This window comes from Anopheles arabiensis, chromosome 2 (genome assembly GCF_016920715.1).
Source record: "Anopheles arabiensis isolate DONGOLA chromosome 2, AaraD3, whole genome shotgun sequence".
In the NCBI taxonomy this organism is placed as follows: Eukaryota; Metazoa; Arthropoda; class Insecta; order Diptera; family Culicidae; genus Anopheles; species Anopheles arabiensis.
In genome coordinates, this window is record NC_053517.1 from 103598813 (window position 1) to 103617578 (window position 18766).

The window sequence follows — 18766 nt, forward strand, 5'->3', positions numbered from 1 at the left end:
CGGCGCCGGCCCAACGCCCTGAAACGACTTCAATCCCGGTCAGGTTGAAAGCCAATAAACCAGAGGCGCACACATTCGCACATAATCTTATCAGCTCATAAAAGGCGGCAGATTTCCCACCGAGCCACCGTTCCCACAGGACGCACCCGATTCCGGCCGATGCCCCACCCCAAGCTCGCCGCCAGTTCACGCTAAATCATCTCATCTCGAACCGAGGCCGGGATCGATTTCGACCTACTCGGGGGAAAAATCGTGCGTCCATCCCATCACGCGCAACTGTGACGCGAAGGGCTGCTCACCTTTTGACGTTCGAGGGAAGGCGTCGATTAACCCGGAACCTTTTCCGCCCGTACCAGTGTGTTGGGGGTGGAGTACCAATCTAGGTGTGGGATGGAGCTTGTTGGCGAACGGCTTGCAGCTGCCGTTCGTGCCCAGAATATCAACGAGCATGGCGGGGGGATTGGTGGGCTGGCGGGCAGACACTTTCGCACAACTGGCACGCATTCTCGCTTGCCCCATTCCGCACGAGAAGCACGTTCCGGGAGTGTAATTTTATTAAAAGAAATACAACAACAACAGCGCACGCTCGTGAGAGGTGCACAGAGGTCGGCTCGAACCAGCAGGTGTTTGTGTGTTTGTGTTGAACAGGAACGATCCGCTGGGTGCATGCTTTTTGCCCCAAATATGAGCGTTACAGGTCTAAGTAAACCAGCTTTTGCCCAGTTTGGGAGACATATGGATTTATTGATTTAATAATTTTCACATCTCTTGTCGGCTCTGTAACCGTTACAGGCTGGCTATGTACCCACTGTGTATGACACTCTCTTTTACGTTGCTTCCCGGCGGGGCTAGCGGGGTGAATGTTAAACAAGTGCTGAGGGTTGTAAAACTTTATGAAATCTCAGATACTTGCTTTTAACGATGGCTCGTGGAGCGATATGAACAAACGAAGTCGGTTCAAAGCGTCCTCCGTTTATTTACCTTTATACTTTTACGCGTTGTCTCGAGGTCAGCGCTGGTTGATGAAGAACTGGAGGATTGAGAACTGGTGACACAAAACATCTAACAGTTTATTGCTGATTTCTCTTATTTGTGTAAATCAAATTCTTTCGCGAACTTTTTATGAGACAGCTTTTTCGTGAAAGACATTCCCATTTCCTTGTGATCTAAACTCAATAAAAGTCAACTACATTCAGCTTTAAGCTCAGAAGCTACATTATAGCTATTGCAGGTATTCTACTTGATTTTTTGTACTCTTTTCTAAGATGTTACTCCTCCCTACCAACTGATGGAAGATTTTATAGATCGTTGGCTTGAAAGTAGGCTATACATTGTATAACAAACGCTCTGAAAAGATGTAAAAAACTCCTTAGAAACTCTTATAATACAATGACAGAAAGATTTTAAAGATTCGGTCAATACGATAGGGTGAGGTACAGTGACCATAGAATGCAAGATATTCGACACCGCAACGATAAGAAATGAACTTTAGTGCAATAATTTTGACAATAGCAATGCTCTTGACAGGGACCAGGAAAATACAATTGAGAGAGCCCCTTGGATTTGTTTGAAATTCAAGAAACAATAATGAATTATCTCTTGAAAAGCAATATGTTATCCTACAATACAGCACTACAACCGTCTGCCAGTCTTTTATTCCGGCCTTAATGGTGGACGCCTCTACACCATCTTGCCACCTCAATTTGAGCCTACCACGTCTCCTCTGTCCTTGTGAACGGCCTAAAAAGACTTTACGGTCTAGGTCGTCCATTTGCATGCGTACAACATGGCCCAGTCCACCGGAGCGAGCTTGATACGCTGTACGACAGTGAGGTCGCCATGCATCTCGTATAGCTCGTTGTTATAACGGCTCCTCCATTGTTCTTTCACACTTACAGGGCCAAGCATCCTTCTGAGCATCTTCCTCTCTAACGCGGTGACAGTGTCAATTTCTCAGAGGCGTATGTGCATACCGGTACTACATAGGTGCTATATAGTCCTAGGTTCGTCCATCGCGAACGGGTTCTTTGAGGTGATCTCATTTCTCAGGCTATAGAAAGACCGGTTGGCAGCTAGCATCCTTGCACGCAACTCAGCTTCCATGCTACTGTCGCGACCGGCCTTTGACCCTAGATAGGTAAATTCTGGGACGACTTCAAAAGAGCGTCCACCTATCTGTACGTCACACCAACGTAGTTTGGATTAGTTATTGGTTCGACCGCTGATGTTGCCACCATCAGTATCTTTGCCTCGTTTATCCTAAAATCTAGCTATCTGAATATTGCTCTGATTGTTATTTAATAGTTTAAGTTTAAATACGATTATCTAATAACGTCCTATTTTTATATTGTTTTTGATTGCAGGTGTGTTCAACAAGAGCACTATGGTCTTATCAAGTATTTCCCAGGATCAACAAACTCTTACACAAGTAAGCGATCGACAGCCATCGCATCGAACGTGTCTCTTACCAACCACAACCTCATCCTGCTCCACAACTGTGTAAGTGAATGCGCCGGCTAGGTCTACAAATTAATTGTAATTAATGTTTCAATAAATTCATAATGACGTTCAACACACACACACACACACACACACACGTGTGGTAGCCCCAAACTTCCTGATCTTTCGGGACGCGACCCACGGAACACACATTGCCTGGCCGGTTTTACCCCAGCCGTCAGCTTCAACTGCGACCTATTGCGCGGTGCCCAATTTCACGCACCGATGCTTCGGCGGATGCTTTTAATGGGTGCTCATAAATCGATTTTCCCTCGCTGGCTTTCGGCCACGAACGGGCACAGCGTTCCTCTTACTGTACCCAACCCCCACCCCCCCCCCCACCCCCCGCTTCTACGGGCGAGCCAGTAAGTCATGAATATATTTTACAACTCGTTCACTATTTTGTGGCTTCTGATTAATTTTTATATTCCCCATTAATTTCGAACCGTCCGGGCGACTCACAGGCTTTAACAGTTGCAGCGTGAAGGAAATCCCATCAATGCATTCCAGGCAATGTGCAAAAAGGGTGCAAAAAATCAAACGACATCAACTATCGATAGGGAATGGTGCTTTTTTGTTTTTGGTGGTTTCTCTCCCTTTACCATATTGCAGCGGTAAATCATTAACAACACCTTCGCGTGTGGTCATATTTCACATTTCGACACCCGGTTCGGTTCATGAGCGCGCAGTGGTGATGCCGGCGGACGCGGGACACAGTTGCATTGATTGGATTCCACACACAGCGCCCTCGGAAGCCCCGGAAAATCTCATTAATAGCGCGAGAGCGAACTAAAGCCCGATATTATTACACCAGAGCGTGTATAATGCACGGGGTTTTGGATGGTACACAGCGCTGCAACAAAGCGGCAACTATACTCTGCAACCGTGTGCAAGGATTTAATTGATGCAACTCAATCCAAGCCTCAAATGCGAGCCCTTTGATTTGGTTCGCAGTGCAAGTGCATTAGGGGGGCGCCTCAATTCCAAATGCACTCACACGCTCGTTCGGCGTACCAAATTATCAACCCTATTATGTTGCTCGAGTGCACTACACTTTAATAATCCTTCCTTTATTCGTAGTAATGTGCTATGTACCCTCGCTCACGCTTTGGTATAGGGCTTTGAGTTCGTTTTGAGTAGAAAATGAACGCAAACAAACGCCAACCCACTCGTCCTAATGAAAAGGACGAACAAAACTTACTTTAAACATGAATTATTAATTGCAACAGCACTAAATTGCTAACCGCTCAACGAGCTGTACCAATCCCGATCGTGGCTCGGGCTGTGGAGATCGTTTAGCGGAGTAAAGGAGGGGGAAAAGAATTTCTAACAAAAAATTAGTTTGGCGGTAAACCGACGACACACATCCCAATAGCAAAGCGAAAGCTCACGCGCAGCGAGCTTTCAAAGGGATAGTTGGGAAAGCAACTTCTTGCCCACCCGCTTCCCAGTACGTTTGCACCGCACAGTACGGTAAATCAGCAAAACGGAATCCCTCTATGTGTGTGTGTGTGTGAGTGGAGGGAAATGAAAAGTTTAATTTAATTTCAAACTACATACCCACGGCGAGGAAATGAAACGGGCAACCCGGATGAAACCCATTAGCGAGTGCTTACGCGTGTTTTGTGGCCGGGGGAAAATGTGCAAAATGTTTTTAACACCATTCCGTGCACCATTTTCAATTTTTCAACCAACTAAAACTCCGTCCCTCGTTTTTGGGGGCGGCCAGGAGCACGACGGGGACAGCAGCAAACACGTTCCCGTCAGTTGCACACGTGTGAAGCCCAGGCGTGCACCCAATGCAGCCCGTCGTTGTCGCCCGGATTGAGTTTGATGGACCTTGGCTCTTTCGGCAGTGCGTTAAAATCTGTTTCTGTCTCATTGACATTGGCACCGTGGCAAAGTGTGGCAACTAATGGTGCGAAATTGTGTGTCTGTGGGCAGTGAAATGGTCGGGTTTAACGGTTTCCCCCCGGTCAGGTTAGACAATGCATTGGGCAAAACCGTAATTGAAATGCGCGACCGAGCTGCAATAGTTTAGCGTCAACCTGTTACGAACCTCGTAACCTCCGTTCACAAAAGGATGCATCAAAATAGGGAACACGCACACACTCACATCTAATGATAACCCCAAAAACGTGCACGCTCTGCTCCACGGTAATATACTTTTGTGTGTGCGCGCGCGTGTGATGTCATTACACTTAACCAGGGCCCGGAATGGGTTTCGGCGGCTTCGCTAACGAGAAACTATGCCGCTAATAATGTTACTGTGGTGCTAGTGAATGTGGCAAAATGAACCGGAAATTGGACGTATTTTATGTGGAAAAAAATGGAGCTAATAATTTTGTGAGCCCCTTAAATTTGATTTGCAAAATAGCGCTAATTAGCGGTGAGTATGATGGTTGTTTTACTGTGTAAAAAGCTCATTTAAGAGCTAATTTGGTATTTCATTTAAACGCATCGTTAAACGCACGATTGATGAAATGGTTGAAAATGATGAGCTGTTATAAAACAAGATCATCGTTCTATTAAAGCTCGTGGAGTGCTATGCATGTATCATAATTAATTTACTGACACATTCAATAGTGTTTACATTATCAGCACACATCAGCAATTCAAACTAATCGAACATGCTCTGCATCTTTGTATGACTTGTAATTGAACCACAATTTGGATTAAAGTCGATACACGAATTACTCATTTAGGGTGTTGTGAAGATATCACCTGAAGACAAATCTTGCAATTTCACTGACCATTCAAAAAGACACAATTCGCTTCTGGAACCTTAACAACACATTTTATCACAATCCGTGAACTTTAAGACAACGTTAAAGAAGGTATTTTCTCCAGAGCTTTGAAGAATTACTCTTCTAGCGTGCGTTTTCGTTCAAAGCTGTTCGACACAATCATGACACCTATTTTAACATTGGAACGTGTTTTTCAAAATACATAATTTTGTGGAAAATTAAGCATAAGATGAGGTAGCTTTGAATTTAAAACCAAACCAATCTAATTGATACACAACAACAAGGATCCTTTTTTCTAAAAATCTGTGCACTGTAGCACAACCACACCAATTAATTCCCATTACTCGACTGCACAAACACACACAGAAACGCCGCTAATCCCGGTTCGCTAAGATCGTCACAAATCACATACCGTCGTAACGATTAAGTAATTAACAGACGCCCCCCTTTCCCACTCCCTGTGCAATTAAATTTTCAAACAAACAAAACAAACCCTCACAATTGTCTAAACATCACTCCAGCCAGAAAGATAGAGAGAGAGTGAAAAAAAGAAATAATAAAATAAATGTCACCCCCGGTGGAAAGTTCTTTTAAGGGTCGTCGAATTTAATTACCGACCCGGCACAGTTCAGACAGCGTGCGACACACACACGCACACAAAACCCCGTCCGTGACGGAGCAACACTGAGGGCAATCTCGGGCAAAGCTTTCTGCCCCTTAACACACAGCCCACCCCATTCATCGTGTTTGCGATGGTTAAGCTGCCGAATAAATTCCTTGCCCTACCGCCGGCTGAGCCCGGCCCGGCTGCGCATTAATTTTGCCAAATCGCTCCGCACAAACACACGCTGCCTCTCGTTGTTGAGGGGAGGAATAAGAACGAAATAGCCCGATGTGTCCTAATCCCCGTCCCAGACGCTTCGGGATTAGTGGAAAACACTCCGACCGACGCCGACGGGAGACAACCAGCGAGTGTGAAAGTGCAACCATGCAAAATAATTGCGCTTTTAGGCTGATGTCTCTCTCTCTCTCTCTGTTTATGTGTCGCCCTTTTGCCAATGTGTCGAGAATGTGTGTAGATTCTAATTATTTTAAGGTATCGGCATTCACCGCCGAATGCTCTGCTCCGTTTCGAAGTAAGCAATGACTCAGCTCAGCTCGTCCTTGGATTTATCTTGAACTGAGCGTTGCGTTCTTCATCATAATCCCACTCCAACAGAGGGTACTTCTGCACTTTGCCAGAGCGAGCTAATGCGCTTATCGGTTCGATTGGGCGTAAACTCCCTACAGCGACTACACACAGCTGAAATGGCAGACAGTCACGTACGCAAAAGGAAGCACCAGAGCGGACCCCATCCACCACCTTTCCCCATAATGCGAAGAAAAGTCACAAACGCACACACTCAAGAAATCGACCACCGGATACGGCCGCAGAGTGACTAAAGCCATATTTACGAGCGTACTGCTGCGTGCCACTGCTGTTCCGCAACCGAGGTAAGCAAATGGGGCGCTCTCTGCCACACCGAAAGATTGACTTCCGTTCTGCAACGCGCCTGGTGTTGCCTGGGCTTGCCAAGGGTCTTGACTTGACGGGTCGGTAAAGGTTGTTCTGTATCGCACCTAACCTCAAAAACCTCCGAACGACACACCAGCACCAGTGACCGACTTTTCGGGGGGAGGAAATCGGCATTTTCAACCGAGCATTTTCATCGTCGTGGGTGAGAAAAGTTCGCCACTACCAACCAGCGCACGTACCCAAGCAGTGGCTTGAAAGTCATTCCGATTGAAGATGACGACGACTCGACACACCGGAGTCAAAACTACTAACTGTTCCGAGTGGGGCGTACGCTGAGTGTCCGCTGACTTTTTGCCGCACACAAGCTCCTCTAGCTTGACAAAATGGCCTTGGCAACGGGGACGGAAGAGTACGCAAGAGACCCATTTGATGCTACAAGCGCAGTGCACCTCTGTGTGTGTTTGTGTGTGTCGATACACCATCTAACGGTGATGTCGTTTGATAACATTCAGCTTAAAGGATTAAGAAAACAAGGATTATGCAAATTTGATACAGCGTGTGTGTGTGTGTGTGTGTGTGTGTGTGTGTGTGTGTGTGAGGCTACGAGCTGTACAAAACAACAAAAGAGAACGCAAAAGGCAAAAAAAAACATTCCACTCACAAAAACTATACCAATAGACATAGAGATCCGTCCGTTCGTTCGCCGCCACGCCATCAAGGCGAGTAGGACAAAGTTTCAAAACCCCGGCAATGCGCCTGTGGAAGTTAGTCAGTTCTCAGCTTGAAGCATTTCACCTGCCATCTTTGCCGTAACCATGCTACTTCCTTTCCCTCCCCTATCTGGAACTATAACTTCCTGTTCGTATCGAATTCCACAGCTCGTTGAGCGCTCCTCGTCCCATCACTTCAGGTGTGTGTGTGTGTGTGTGTGTGGGGATGGTCGTAAAGGAAACTTTCTCCACCTTTTGGGTTAGGATTTCTTTTTCTCGCATGTTTTCGCAACCCCATTTGCTGGCCTCGGAGAGAACCGGACGCAACCCAAAATTATACACCCAGTGGTGGTGGTGGTGGCAACTTTTTCCATAACACATGTGGGCTTTGTGTGCCTTTGTGTGGAAGAGTGGAGCAAACACACTGTCTCAAATGAGGGGAGGCAAGTTTTGGGAGGCAGCTCTCGACACACCAGTCAAACAATGGCTTCAAGCTGTGCAGAAACCTTGTTCACTTTCATCTCGACCGGAATAACTGCACGTGCAAGTTAACTAGCTAAACAGTCGTATAACACCTTTGTATTAAAACCTACCCCCACACACACATGTTCAGTTTTTTAGCAATAGCCGCCTTTTGTTTGACGGAAACACTGCAAGCAGCTGCTCAGCTGAAGCAGGAGGTCCAGGGAAGGGCGCCACAAAGTGTGTAACACACATTACACAACCTTAATCCCATCAAATGAGATCGCGGTTGAGGTTTTTGCTGCTGCTCTGCTGAATCGATTACCGCAGGAGGAATTACACGACGACTGCACATCGGTGGTACATTATTAATGCCGCCTGGAGGAGTGGAAAGTTTTACTCTGTGTGTGTGTGTGAGAAAGTTTGTTTTACCGGGTTGTTGAACAGGGTGGAACACATGATAAAAATGTGTAGTAAGAGGTTTAGGAGATCACTGGACTCAAATAACTGCAGTGTACACGTGGTTGTAGTCCTTTAGAAACAATACACTGTGTAGTTTTAACTCTGTAAATCAGCGATGGTTTCTGATTGTGCTTTAAGTTCCGCAAATAATGAATAGTTGGAGAATTGATCGAATCCTCAAGTCCTAAAAGCCTCATTTATTCATTATTCAGGCTCATTCATTTCTTCTAGCTTGAACTGAGAATACTTAATACATTTTGAATCATTGGTTTTAGGTAATCCTTTATTGAAAAACTCCACTTGATACTATCTTCCTTTCTTGGTCTTCTGCATTCTTTCTTTAAAATCCTCTCGTGATAAAATACTTAGTACTTGAATAGTTAAATTTAACCTACACGCAGAGGCGGATCAAGCACTAAGCAAACTAAGCGGCCGAGTGGGGCCCCATGATCTGGTAGGGCCGTGAAAATGAAATATACACCCCACACTCAAGTAAAATTGCTACCCAATCTTTCTCTGCTTGAGAATTTTGATTCAATCCCCTGTTCGACGCTTCAACCAGGCCTGCATTCGTGAGACCGCTTAGGGCCTCCTCTTGTCTTAATACGCCAGTGCCTATACGCTAGTTAATCTTTACGAGTACACATCAAATTTGCATTTATTTACATTTTTAGACTAAAATTCGGAGTAATGTGACGAGTGAATCTGTGGAAAATGTAGACATAAATTCAGCCATCAAATGTCCCACTCCTTATACAAAATTCGTTGGAATCATAACGCCATTATTAGTTCCAAAACACCAAAAAATCCTATAACTTCGTACTATTTTTATACCAAACCACTGATAATTTAGTCAAATAGATTTATTTCTTATACAAATAGTAAAATTTATTTTGAATAATTAAGACAATCAAAAACATACCATAATAGTGTAACTTAACGCAGATCTTTTATTAACTTTGGAATACCGAAATGCAATGAATCCTGAATAAAGTCTTTATGACCACAGTCAACTATGCACCAAACTATAGCCAGCAACATGGCTACGTTTGTCTTTCGTAGTTGCGTAAATTTAATACCCCCGCCTTGCTGCTGCTCCATGAACCGAGTACGTAAACAGCACTCACACTGCCAAAAAGTGGACCTCCTGCCTGCCTGCCTGCTGGGCCCTGGGCCACATAAACGAGCTGCCATAATGAAGCCACCGGCATCATGCCACATCCATACAAAACACCATCAAATCAAACGACACCGACAGGAACAATCGAAGCACGAAACTTTCCCGCCACAGAGAGTGAGAGAGAGAGATACAGAGAAATAGTGAGTGAGAGAAAGGAGGGGCACAATATTTGCCCAATTCACGAATGCTACCCCATCGAATGCACATCCAAACCAAGCAGCACGCGTGTGTGTGGGAAAGAAAGCCCCGGGTACGAAGGAGTGGACCACCCTTTCATACCGGTTTCTGTATGTGCTCTTTGGGACCTAAAATGAGGCAAGGTTTGGAAAGTGCACCAAACACGGCAGCACCGGCAGGCGAGGGAAAAACGAGCCCGGGGTTTGATGGTAGCAGCCTGCAGCAAACGAACGAAAAAAACAACGCTGCATAAATAATTGCAAAAGTTGAACGTGTCATTTCCCGTCACGTTCTGCCATCTTTGGGGGATTCGTTTTTTGTAAGAGGGGGGCGAAAAAAGTTTGCTCAGCGTGGGGACTTGGCCCACCAAATTCAACCAAATTCAAGCTTTGTACGTGTGTGTGTGGGGGGAGCACTTTTTCGCATGCCAGACAATGGTTGGCGCATTCGCCAACCGGGAGGCCAGTGGAAAACAAAAACTCACCCTTCCTGCTTTTTATTGCTATTTTCCTTCCCACCGCTGGGCGCGAGCTTCCTATCCCGACGTGGAAAAAAGCATCTCAATTGCACCGGGTAGAGTGCATTTAGGGTTGTGTTGTGGAAATTACACGTTCTCGTTCGCTGAGACTGTCTGCGTAAGATGGCAAAAATGCAATAACCATCGCCAACCTGCCTGTCCGCCCAGGAATGCCATGCCAAAGTGTCGCGTAAACGGGCTGATGATTACAATTTTCCAAACCTCATCAACGTGCTTCATGGTTCAGCTTCGTTTTGTCTGCAGTCAAACAATTAGACAAACGGCCAACCCGAAGGTGTTGCAACTGTGTCCAGTTATAACGCTTTAGCTTACAAACACAGGCTAGCACAAAACGAAGCACTCGTCAAACGCTACCGACCGAATGAAATGGAAACATTTCCCGCCCGATTTGTGTAGCTCGGAGTGGAGTATCTATGGTATCAGCAAGGAGCAATGCTTGCAATATTACAATCGTGTATCGCAAGACATATACACAGAAGCACAGTACATAGTAGAATTGGAAGAAGGAGAGAGAGAGAGTACGATAGCGAGAGAGAGAGAGAAAGAGAGAGAAAACAATTAAATTTTAATTTAATTTTTCATTTTCATTGCAGCACAAATAGTTGGAAATTAATTACTACGGATGAAAAGGAGAACAAAAACACACCACCCGCGTCCTCTCTCCGCTTGTGTCGCACCGACTGCAACCAAATGGCAAAGTGGTTGAAATTCCGCCCCGAAGTGTGTGCGCCACCCTCCCGGGAGCGAAAATGGCTGAAGCAGAAATGGCTGCGACCGACCGACTTAAATTAAATCTCAACAAGCTTCTTGTGCGGCAGCTTCCAGGAGCAAATGGAATCGATCCCTCGGAAGGACTCTTGGAAGGAAGGAAGTCCTGTGAAGCACAAGCACCCCGAAGCTCTGTAGACATTGATGCGAAACAACCTTGACGTGATCGTCGCCTACGCTGTCGTCTGGACGGGCGGTAATTTTCTTTGGTGCGTAAGAAATTAATTAACATGCAAGTCGATACCAGCCAATCGTGGCAGACGCGCAAACACACAGTCATTGGAAAAGTTTTCCAGCCGCGCCAGGGAGGTAAATCGAAACGTGAACAGAAATAGATCGCAGGGCTATGGGATGAATATCGATTGGAAATCGGGCGAGTTTGTTTTAATCTCGTTGCGGGACAGTTTTAGACTGCAGCTTTACACACTAATTAATGAGTATTTTTACAGCAGACTGCTGGTAAATTTTCTCATTTGGTACCGCCTGAAGGTATGCAATCATAGTGTGTTTTGTGAACGCCTGAAGGTATACACTTTACTCTAACGGTAGGATTCGTTTAGTGAATTAGGAGAAAAATTATAAATATGATTTAATCTATAAACTATTGCATACTTTTAGGCGTTTCTACTGAGCTTCACAAATGTTGAGTGAACTACATCCACCCCATTCTATCGCAACAATTCTTACCTAATATCTGTCCCATTCTCCACTACTGCTCCAGCCATTGCAAACCACAAACAACGTTGAAACTACTGAATCCAAATCCAAATGGCACCCTAGTCTGAAGGGCAAACAATATAATCAGAGGAATGATGGAAATAAAATGAAAACTTATGTAACCGAAGTAACGAACGCTAACTTACCAACCAGTGTGCTAGTGCGACCGCTCCCTGGCACCCACTGGTAAACTGCACCACAAATGCACAATTAGTCTCCGTCTCGTGGCGAACGGTACGGCTCCCGGCCCGAGGACCGAGCGAGTTAACATTCCCTTTTCATGTCACGGGCAACATCATCGTCACGTTGTCAGGTTTTGTGGATCCGCAAGGCAGGCAGCTGTGCACGAAGAAATGTCGTAATTTTCAATAAACTTCACGCCCACACACGCACAAAACAAAGCGAGGGTAGATTTTCCCGATACCCGTGCATCGGGCTTCTCCGACTGAACCCGGTACCTCTGTACGTACGAACGTATTCGTATTTTGCAAACGCTCTCGCTTCAATTAATCTCGTACCCGGGCACGGGCGGGTGTCTCGGCAACGACCATTTGCACCGACATTACAACAAAAGCAATGCCGTGGGACTGTAAATCCGGGCCCGGATGTGGCTGTGGCTGATACATCATCGTCGGGCGAGTTCCATTCCGTGCGGCAGTGAAAAGCACAGGGCAAGGTGTGTGTGCTGCTGTTGCACAACGTTAGCCCTTGCGTTGCCCCTAGCAATGCCAACTGCTGTAAGCCACAATCGTATGAACACACGCCACATGTACTCTCGCCTTGCACAGTTGTCGGTCGGTGAAAAGCCGCATAAGTAAACAATGGTCCAGCCAGTAGCGCAAGGGAGCGCCATACTGTATGCAATGTCGCCTACATTAAAATCAAACAACTGTTAATGAAAAAGTAGGAACGGATAAAAACGGATCATACGATGACCGATGGAAAGTGTCTGGAAGAGCATTACACAATCGGTATGAACAATTTGGTTCGATTTTATGTTTCATCTTATCATAGCTGTGCACCTAAAAGTATGCAACACATTTTTGTATTATGTTTTGTTCGGTACATGGTTGAACATATTTTACATACATTTAGGCGCTTTTGAACACAGCAATGTGATGCGAACTACATTTCCATCGAAATCTTTTAGTATTCCCATTCTCTATCTTCTTTTTATAAACAAATTGAACGGTAAATAGCACTTGGGGGAAAGTATTTATATCTCCTTACTGTTGTCCCTCTGTTATCTCGGGTATTATTTTCATACCAAACAGAATCCAAACGGACACGTGCACACATGACAATCGCGACGGTCAAGCTTCAGTCTTGTGGGAGAGTCCATCGGAATGAAAAAAAAAAAAACAATACACATCATTGTTTGTTTCCTTTTGCATCCAATCTACATACCGCCAAAGATCCCCCTACCCAATGCTGCATTCTGTTGCTCACACACGTGCGATCAGCCTGCGGCATCAGGGACTAAGCAAAACAAAAAACAGGAATAGAATAACAACGTAGACTAATACGCTAGATAAACATTTTAAAATTTTTGTTTGCACGCCTCTTTTGGCCAAACTCCACCCAGCGTTGCAGCTTCTTGGCTCATTTCATTCCTCCCCCCAGACTTTCAGCCGCGAAACGGTAGGAAGTGTGTTGATTTTAGAAGCAAACAATGCAAAACAGTAGCAAACAACAGAACATTCGGTTGAGTCGAGCGGCTGGCTGGATGGTGTCGCCTTTGTGTTGCCTCTCCGCTCGATGTTTCGTTCCCTTTCGAATGCATAACAGATTGCGAACAATTTTTGACTTTCCATGATCACAAATCGAAGGGAGCGGGAGGTTTGCTTTACCGGTTTCGACCCAGTCCCAGGAAGTGGGTCGAGCGGATGGATGGCAATCCGATATTTTGCTGGCTGTTTTCCTATCGTGTTGAGCTGTATTATTGGAATGCGTGCTCAGGGCTGAATGTTTAAAATATAATTCAATATCACAACAGTGAAAAGATACACTTTTATGGTAAAACATGGTTATATTTTGCTTCTAATAGGGTTTCGTATAGAAGGTTTTCCGAAGTGTATTTTATGAACCTCATCAGTTTGTTAATTAATAATGAAAATAGCGCTAACAGCAATTTAACCGAATTACACGAATGCATATAGATATCAAACATTTATTTTGCATACTCATAGGCGCTTGACATCAATGAAGTAATTGCGACTGATTCCAACTATTAATTACTCCAAACTGTGACTTCCAAATACTGTCTCTCAAACATATGGTCGTGTCATACTAATTAAAAATTAATTGCAATTGGTGCAACAAACATCCCATCTGCATCACTTCAATAATAAAACAGTAATTAAATGCTCGCAAACACTAATAATCATAGATTTTTCTTCCTCCACGAAGCCACGATATAAGATGGTGCACAATTTCTCGTAGCAAAGTTCTAATTTTATCCCAGTACTTCCCAGTTTGGCGTAGTTTGCAATTAATTTTAATTAATCACCTCTCCTCTGTGTGCAAGTGAAGGTGGACATTTTAAATAAAGAAACGCTTCCAATCTTGCCCTATTCCGTTACCCGTGTCTATTAAAATGGAAATTCTATTTCAACGGGTGAAAAACATCGCCCAGAACAAAGATCAAAGTGTGTGGCTAACTTTTCTTGACTCTTTTTTTATTCTTTCTTCTTCACAGCGTAAAAGGTGAACAACTTTCGCTCAACGCTGAAAAAGCAATCAAACCGACCCCGCTTAGGGAATCTGATACGCCAAGGTTTACAAAATCGGTAGCTAACTGTCCACCGCACGTTGATGAAAACCTTGTCATTTGTGCTTTGTTTTCCCTCTTTTGAAGATTGTTCATGACAAACCGCTATGCGACCACATCGAGTTGTAATGGGCTGAGAAACGAGCTGTTCCGGTGCGCTCAACTTACCTGTCTACTCATTCTGGCTTTGTTTTAATCTTTTTTGTCCCCTTTACATTTCCAGATCAACCGTTTCACCGGTGGCACCACACGCTTTTCATCGCTTTTCGCTTTCAAAAACTCAAAAGACCGGCTTCCATTTTGGACCATTTTTGCTGGGATTTCCATTTCATCGCCGATGACAATCGCATCCACCTCGGATCGCCGGGGCAACGTAAAATAAACACCGAAACGCAACGAAAAAAACAGCGCTTCTCTCGCCGTAAAGCGGATTGCGTTTATGGGCGCTCCATCCCGTGAAGCCGGATGGCACAGAGTTTCTTCACTAAAACGGACCCCATCCAGGGGGGAGGGGTCAGTTTAACGATAATGCTGCCGTACTTCTGTTGGCTTGGACTTTTTTTTTTGTTTGCATGTATTTTTGCCGGTGCTTCACATTTTTACGACCGTGCCGGATTTTCAGCTGACTCGATGGGCATGGCCGTCCCTTTGGCCTCTCGGGTAAATTGGATTGGTTTTTATGGGTTTCTTCGTGTGGAGTTTTTCATAATCAAAACCTCCGAATTGTCAGCAAAATAGTGTGTTAAAATGTACAGAGTGCTCGTGTGTGTAAGTCTCCCGCTGTTGGACCGTTAATCGGGTGCGTTTAAGTAATCGTGAAGAATGAAACAAAAAGAAGAAGAAGAAGAAGAAAACCTGGCATCATCAACAATTTCTAGCTCTGATTGTCCAAACGCAATTCTTGTCCTGTGCTGGTTTAGCTACTCAAGAGTTGTGACTGGACATCCGTGGCTCGGAAGCGGATATCAACGGGACAGTGCCAGCATCGTGTAGTGTTTAGTGGTTTGGGAATAAAAATAATAGGATAGCAAATTGTGAGACCTGTGAGTGTATGAAGTCGAATAATGATTTTCGCCATGTTGAAGGTAACATTTAAGTGAAGCAAGTAGTTTATTGCAGTACTCTATTCCCGAGACACGGGATTGCTGTATTCGGATGACGTTAGCGTAACTCAAATCTTCCTGTGAATAAAAAAAAATCGTACTTTATAACGCAAGTGATGAATAAACAGTCACAATTTCAATTCAACCAGATCGCTTCGGAAGAATGCATTTGTTTTTAATACATTTTGTAGCATTGGAATCCTCTTTTGCTTTTAATACACGCCTAAAAGTATGCTAAGCCGGTCTCGTGGTACAGTCGTCAACTCGTACGAATTAACAACATGCCCGTCATGGGTTCAAGCGCCAAATGGAAAGTGCCGCCATACGTAGAACTAACTATCCTGCTATGGAAGGTAATCCATAAATCACTGAAAGCCAACCCCACAAGTGTCATAGGCAGGGCTTGACCGACAACGGTTGTTGCCAAAGAAGAAGAATAATTCTGACAGATTATTCAACAGGAAGTCGAAGAAAGTGTAAATTAATTATGCGATTTGATTTATAAAGCAAATGTATCAATTGAGATCACCTGAAGCTAATGCTGCACATTCATCGGAATTTTAAACATAACGACACATAAGAATTTAGTTGTTTCAAAAATGTTCGCCGCACTGTAGCAACCTATCAAGCGATGCGATGTTTTTGTTTTGTATGCGATGTTCTGTGTGTTTTGCCAGCAAACATAAAGCAGCGCTATTGTTCGCGGTTATAGTCTACAGTCACAGACAAATTTTATCTGCAGTATATATAAATATTGATAATTTGGTAAAATAAATATTTTCAGATCTTAGAAAATTACTTAAACGATAAAGAAAACAAGGTAAAAGATTTTTTGGTAAAAGATTTTTTAAGGCCCCCCCTATGGCAATCGAAGCAGCCCTGACAAGAAAAACGAGATAGTGTGCGGTTGATCGGTCATGCAATCTGTCAAATATTCAAAAAATAAAGTTTGTTTACATTTTGAACCGAACGATAGCTCTCACGATGTACAACGGCGAATGATTAAAAAAAGGCTACATCAGTGATGAAAATGTTGTGTGTAATGTGTATAATAAACAGCCGAAAAATTATAAATGGTGGTAGAATCGACTTCGCACGCCTGAAAGCCGTTTAGGGTAAGTAAAGCATAGCTAATATTTGTAATATTAAATCAATTAAAGCGGTGTTTTCTATGCAGCTGTTGTGCAACCGTGTTGAGCCGGCGAACGTTCGAAAGCGGGAAGAAAGAATGCCGGCAATCCAACTAAACGATGTTCGATCATGGAAAACAAGGTAAGTTATAATGAACGTAATCCGCACGGTATCAAAAACTCCTCGCGTTTATTTTTTTAACCACTGGTTTTTTTCTATAGTTAAAAAGCATACAAAGCTCGCTCGCCGTTGGACGCTTGGACAATTACATTTACAATCATTCGGTGATCAGTTTGCGAAACGTCTTGCCGCACGCCTGGTACAGGCCCTTCTTGTCCGCCCCGGCATCGATCGTGGACTGATCGTTCGGCAGCGTCAGCATCATCACCTTCATCTGCGGGTAGTTGTGGTACGGCACAGTTCCGGTCGCCATCTCGATCGCGGTAATGCCGAACGACTAGAAGCCGTATCCGTGGTCCCGCTCCGTCTCCTCCGGCGCCATCCAGCACGACGTGCCGATAAACGTGTGGTACACCTTCTGCCGCGACATGTCTCCATCGGTGGCGAGCCACGCGCTCATCCGCTATATTTAAGGAGCCGTCGTCGCCGGGCAGTATGATGGCCACCTTGATGTCCACGTAATGAGCAATGCGAAATGTGCTCTCAATTGGCAAGCGCACAGCAAGAAACGTTACCGACAGTCTTTGTCGCCGTGAAAATGCTTCTAATGCACGGGTGAGTTGCATTATAACTACAAGCATACGTTTTTTTTCCTTTCTTTAATTTCAGCTAATGCCAGACGAACGATCGAATGACTGTTGCTTCGGAAGGGAGGTCGCATTACAGATACCGACTTGGACATGATCCAGTCGGTCGGTTGCAGTTGCTCCATGGTGCTTCGGATAAGGCAACAACGGAGAAGCGCTCCGGACGCTCCGGAGAAGCTGATCGAGATCGGCGAAGCGGTGTAGTGTTGTGATATAGTGATTGTGTGTACATTTAAGGTGTAAAGGGTGATTAATGCTAGTAACGTTGTGTAATGTTATGCAGAACAAAATGCAGCATAAATGGCGATGAGCCAGCATTGTTTAAAGGTGCCGGATGTTATACGTTAGAGCCGTTCTTTGTGGTGTGATGTGTTAACATATTAAACCAGTATTAGGATTAGGATATAATTAGGATTTAAACCAGTGCCGTTGAATAAAATAGTGTACAACAGGTTAGAAAACATTCCGTGTATTTTGTTTTGTTTTTTTAAAGCTCTTTCGATTACCTATTACGGAAGCAAATATGTTTCACTAATGTGCAAAAGGTAAGGAATTAGTGATCGCGTTGGTAGGTAATTGCTCGTTTACGGTGTTTCTCCATTTGTATTTATTGTTTCTCGCCCGCTGTGTTTGGTTCCCCATTCCTCATAATGGTGCGTACGTTTCGTTAACAATGTGCATTAGATGGTGATGTTACATGATAAGTAAATGTTGAGCGTGTTGGCGGGTTTCAAAAAATATTTTACTTGTCCTGCTCCGTTGGTTGTCTGGCTGGCTGGCTGGCTGGCTGGTTGGATGGCAGAATGGCTCACTGGCTGGTTAGTGCAGACTATGATCGGATGCGCATTTCCACGCCGGCGTTTGGGATATCATTGGTGTTGGTTTTTCGTGGGAATGAAGCGTGCACGCATATGGTGGTGATATCTATATTTCTATTTCATCATAAACAATTCTTGCCATTAATTGCTGTTTTTGGTATATATTTTTATATCGTGAACGAGAAATGCCAATACATAAATCGGTTAGTCCGTTTATATCGGTTTCTCAAACCCCTGCAAGCAATGGTCAACCATTTCAGTCTTAAACTTTTGACGAACGTAAGTATAAAAAAAACACCTTAATGGATTGATATGTTCAATTCCTACTCATGGCCTACTCATTTTCATGTGGTTGTAAAAATACTGCCTATACATTGTTTCATTTTGGTTTTCTCCCTCTC

General features: G+C 44.4%; 1 protein-coding gene and 1 long non-coding RNA gene across 3 annotated transcripts in view; both read left to right on the forward strand.

Moving 5' to 3' along the window:
- LOC120896866 overlaps positions 1–11976 on the forward strand; it is a 130120-nt gene extending 118144 nt beyond the window's left edge. Inside the window, exons 7-8 of the long non-coding RNA XR_005738470.1 lie at positions 2364–2499; positions 10885–11976. This is a non-coding gene — a long non-coding RNA (uncharacterized LOC120896866). The remainder of the gene's footprint in view (positions 1–2363; positions 2500–10884) is intronic.
- A 4306-nt stretch (positions 11977–16282) lies between these two features.
- On the forward strand, positions 16283–18380 carry LOC120897803. 2 transcript variants are annotated; one of them, XR_005738578.1, is made up of 3 exons: positions 16289–16764; positions 16827–16921; positions 17002–18379. XR_005738578.1 is itself a non-coding variant. In XM_040302913.1 (2 exons), the coding sequence occupies exons 1-2, from the start codon at positions 16900–16902 to the stop codon at positions 17397–17399; spliced, it is 420 nt and encodes a 139-aa protein (XP_040158847.1). In that variant the 5' UTR covers positions 16283–16899; the 3' UTR covers positions 17400–18380. The 2 variants fall into 2 exon arrangements, 1 of the variants encoding a protein (XP_040158847.1); XM_040302913.1 differs by having other exon boundaries at positions 16283–16921; positions 17002–18380.
- The last annotated feature ends 386 nt before the right edge of the window (positions 18381–18766 follow it).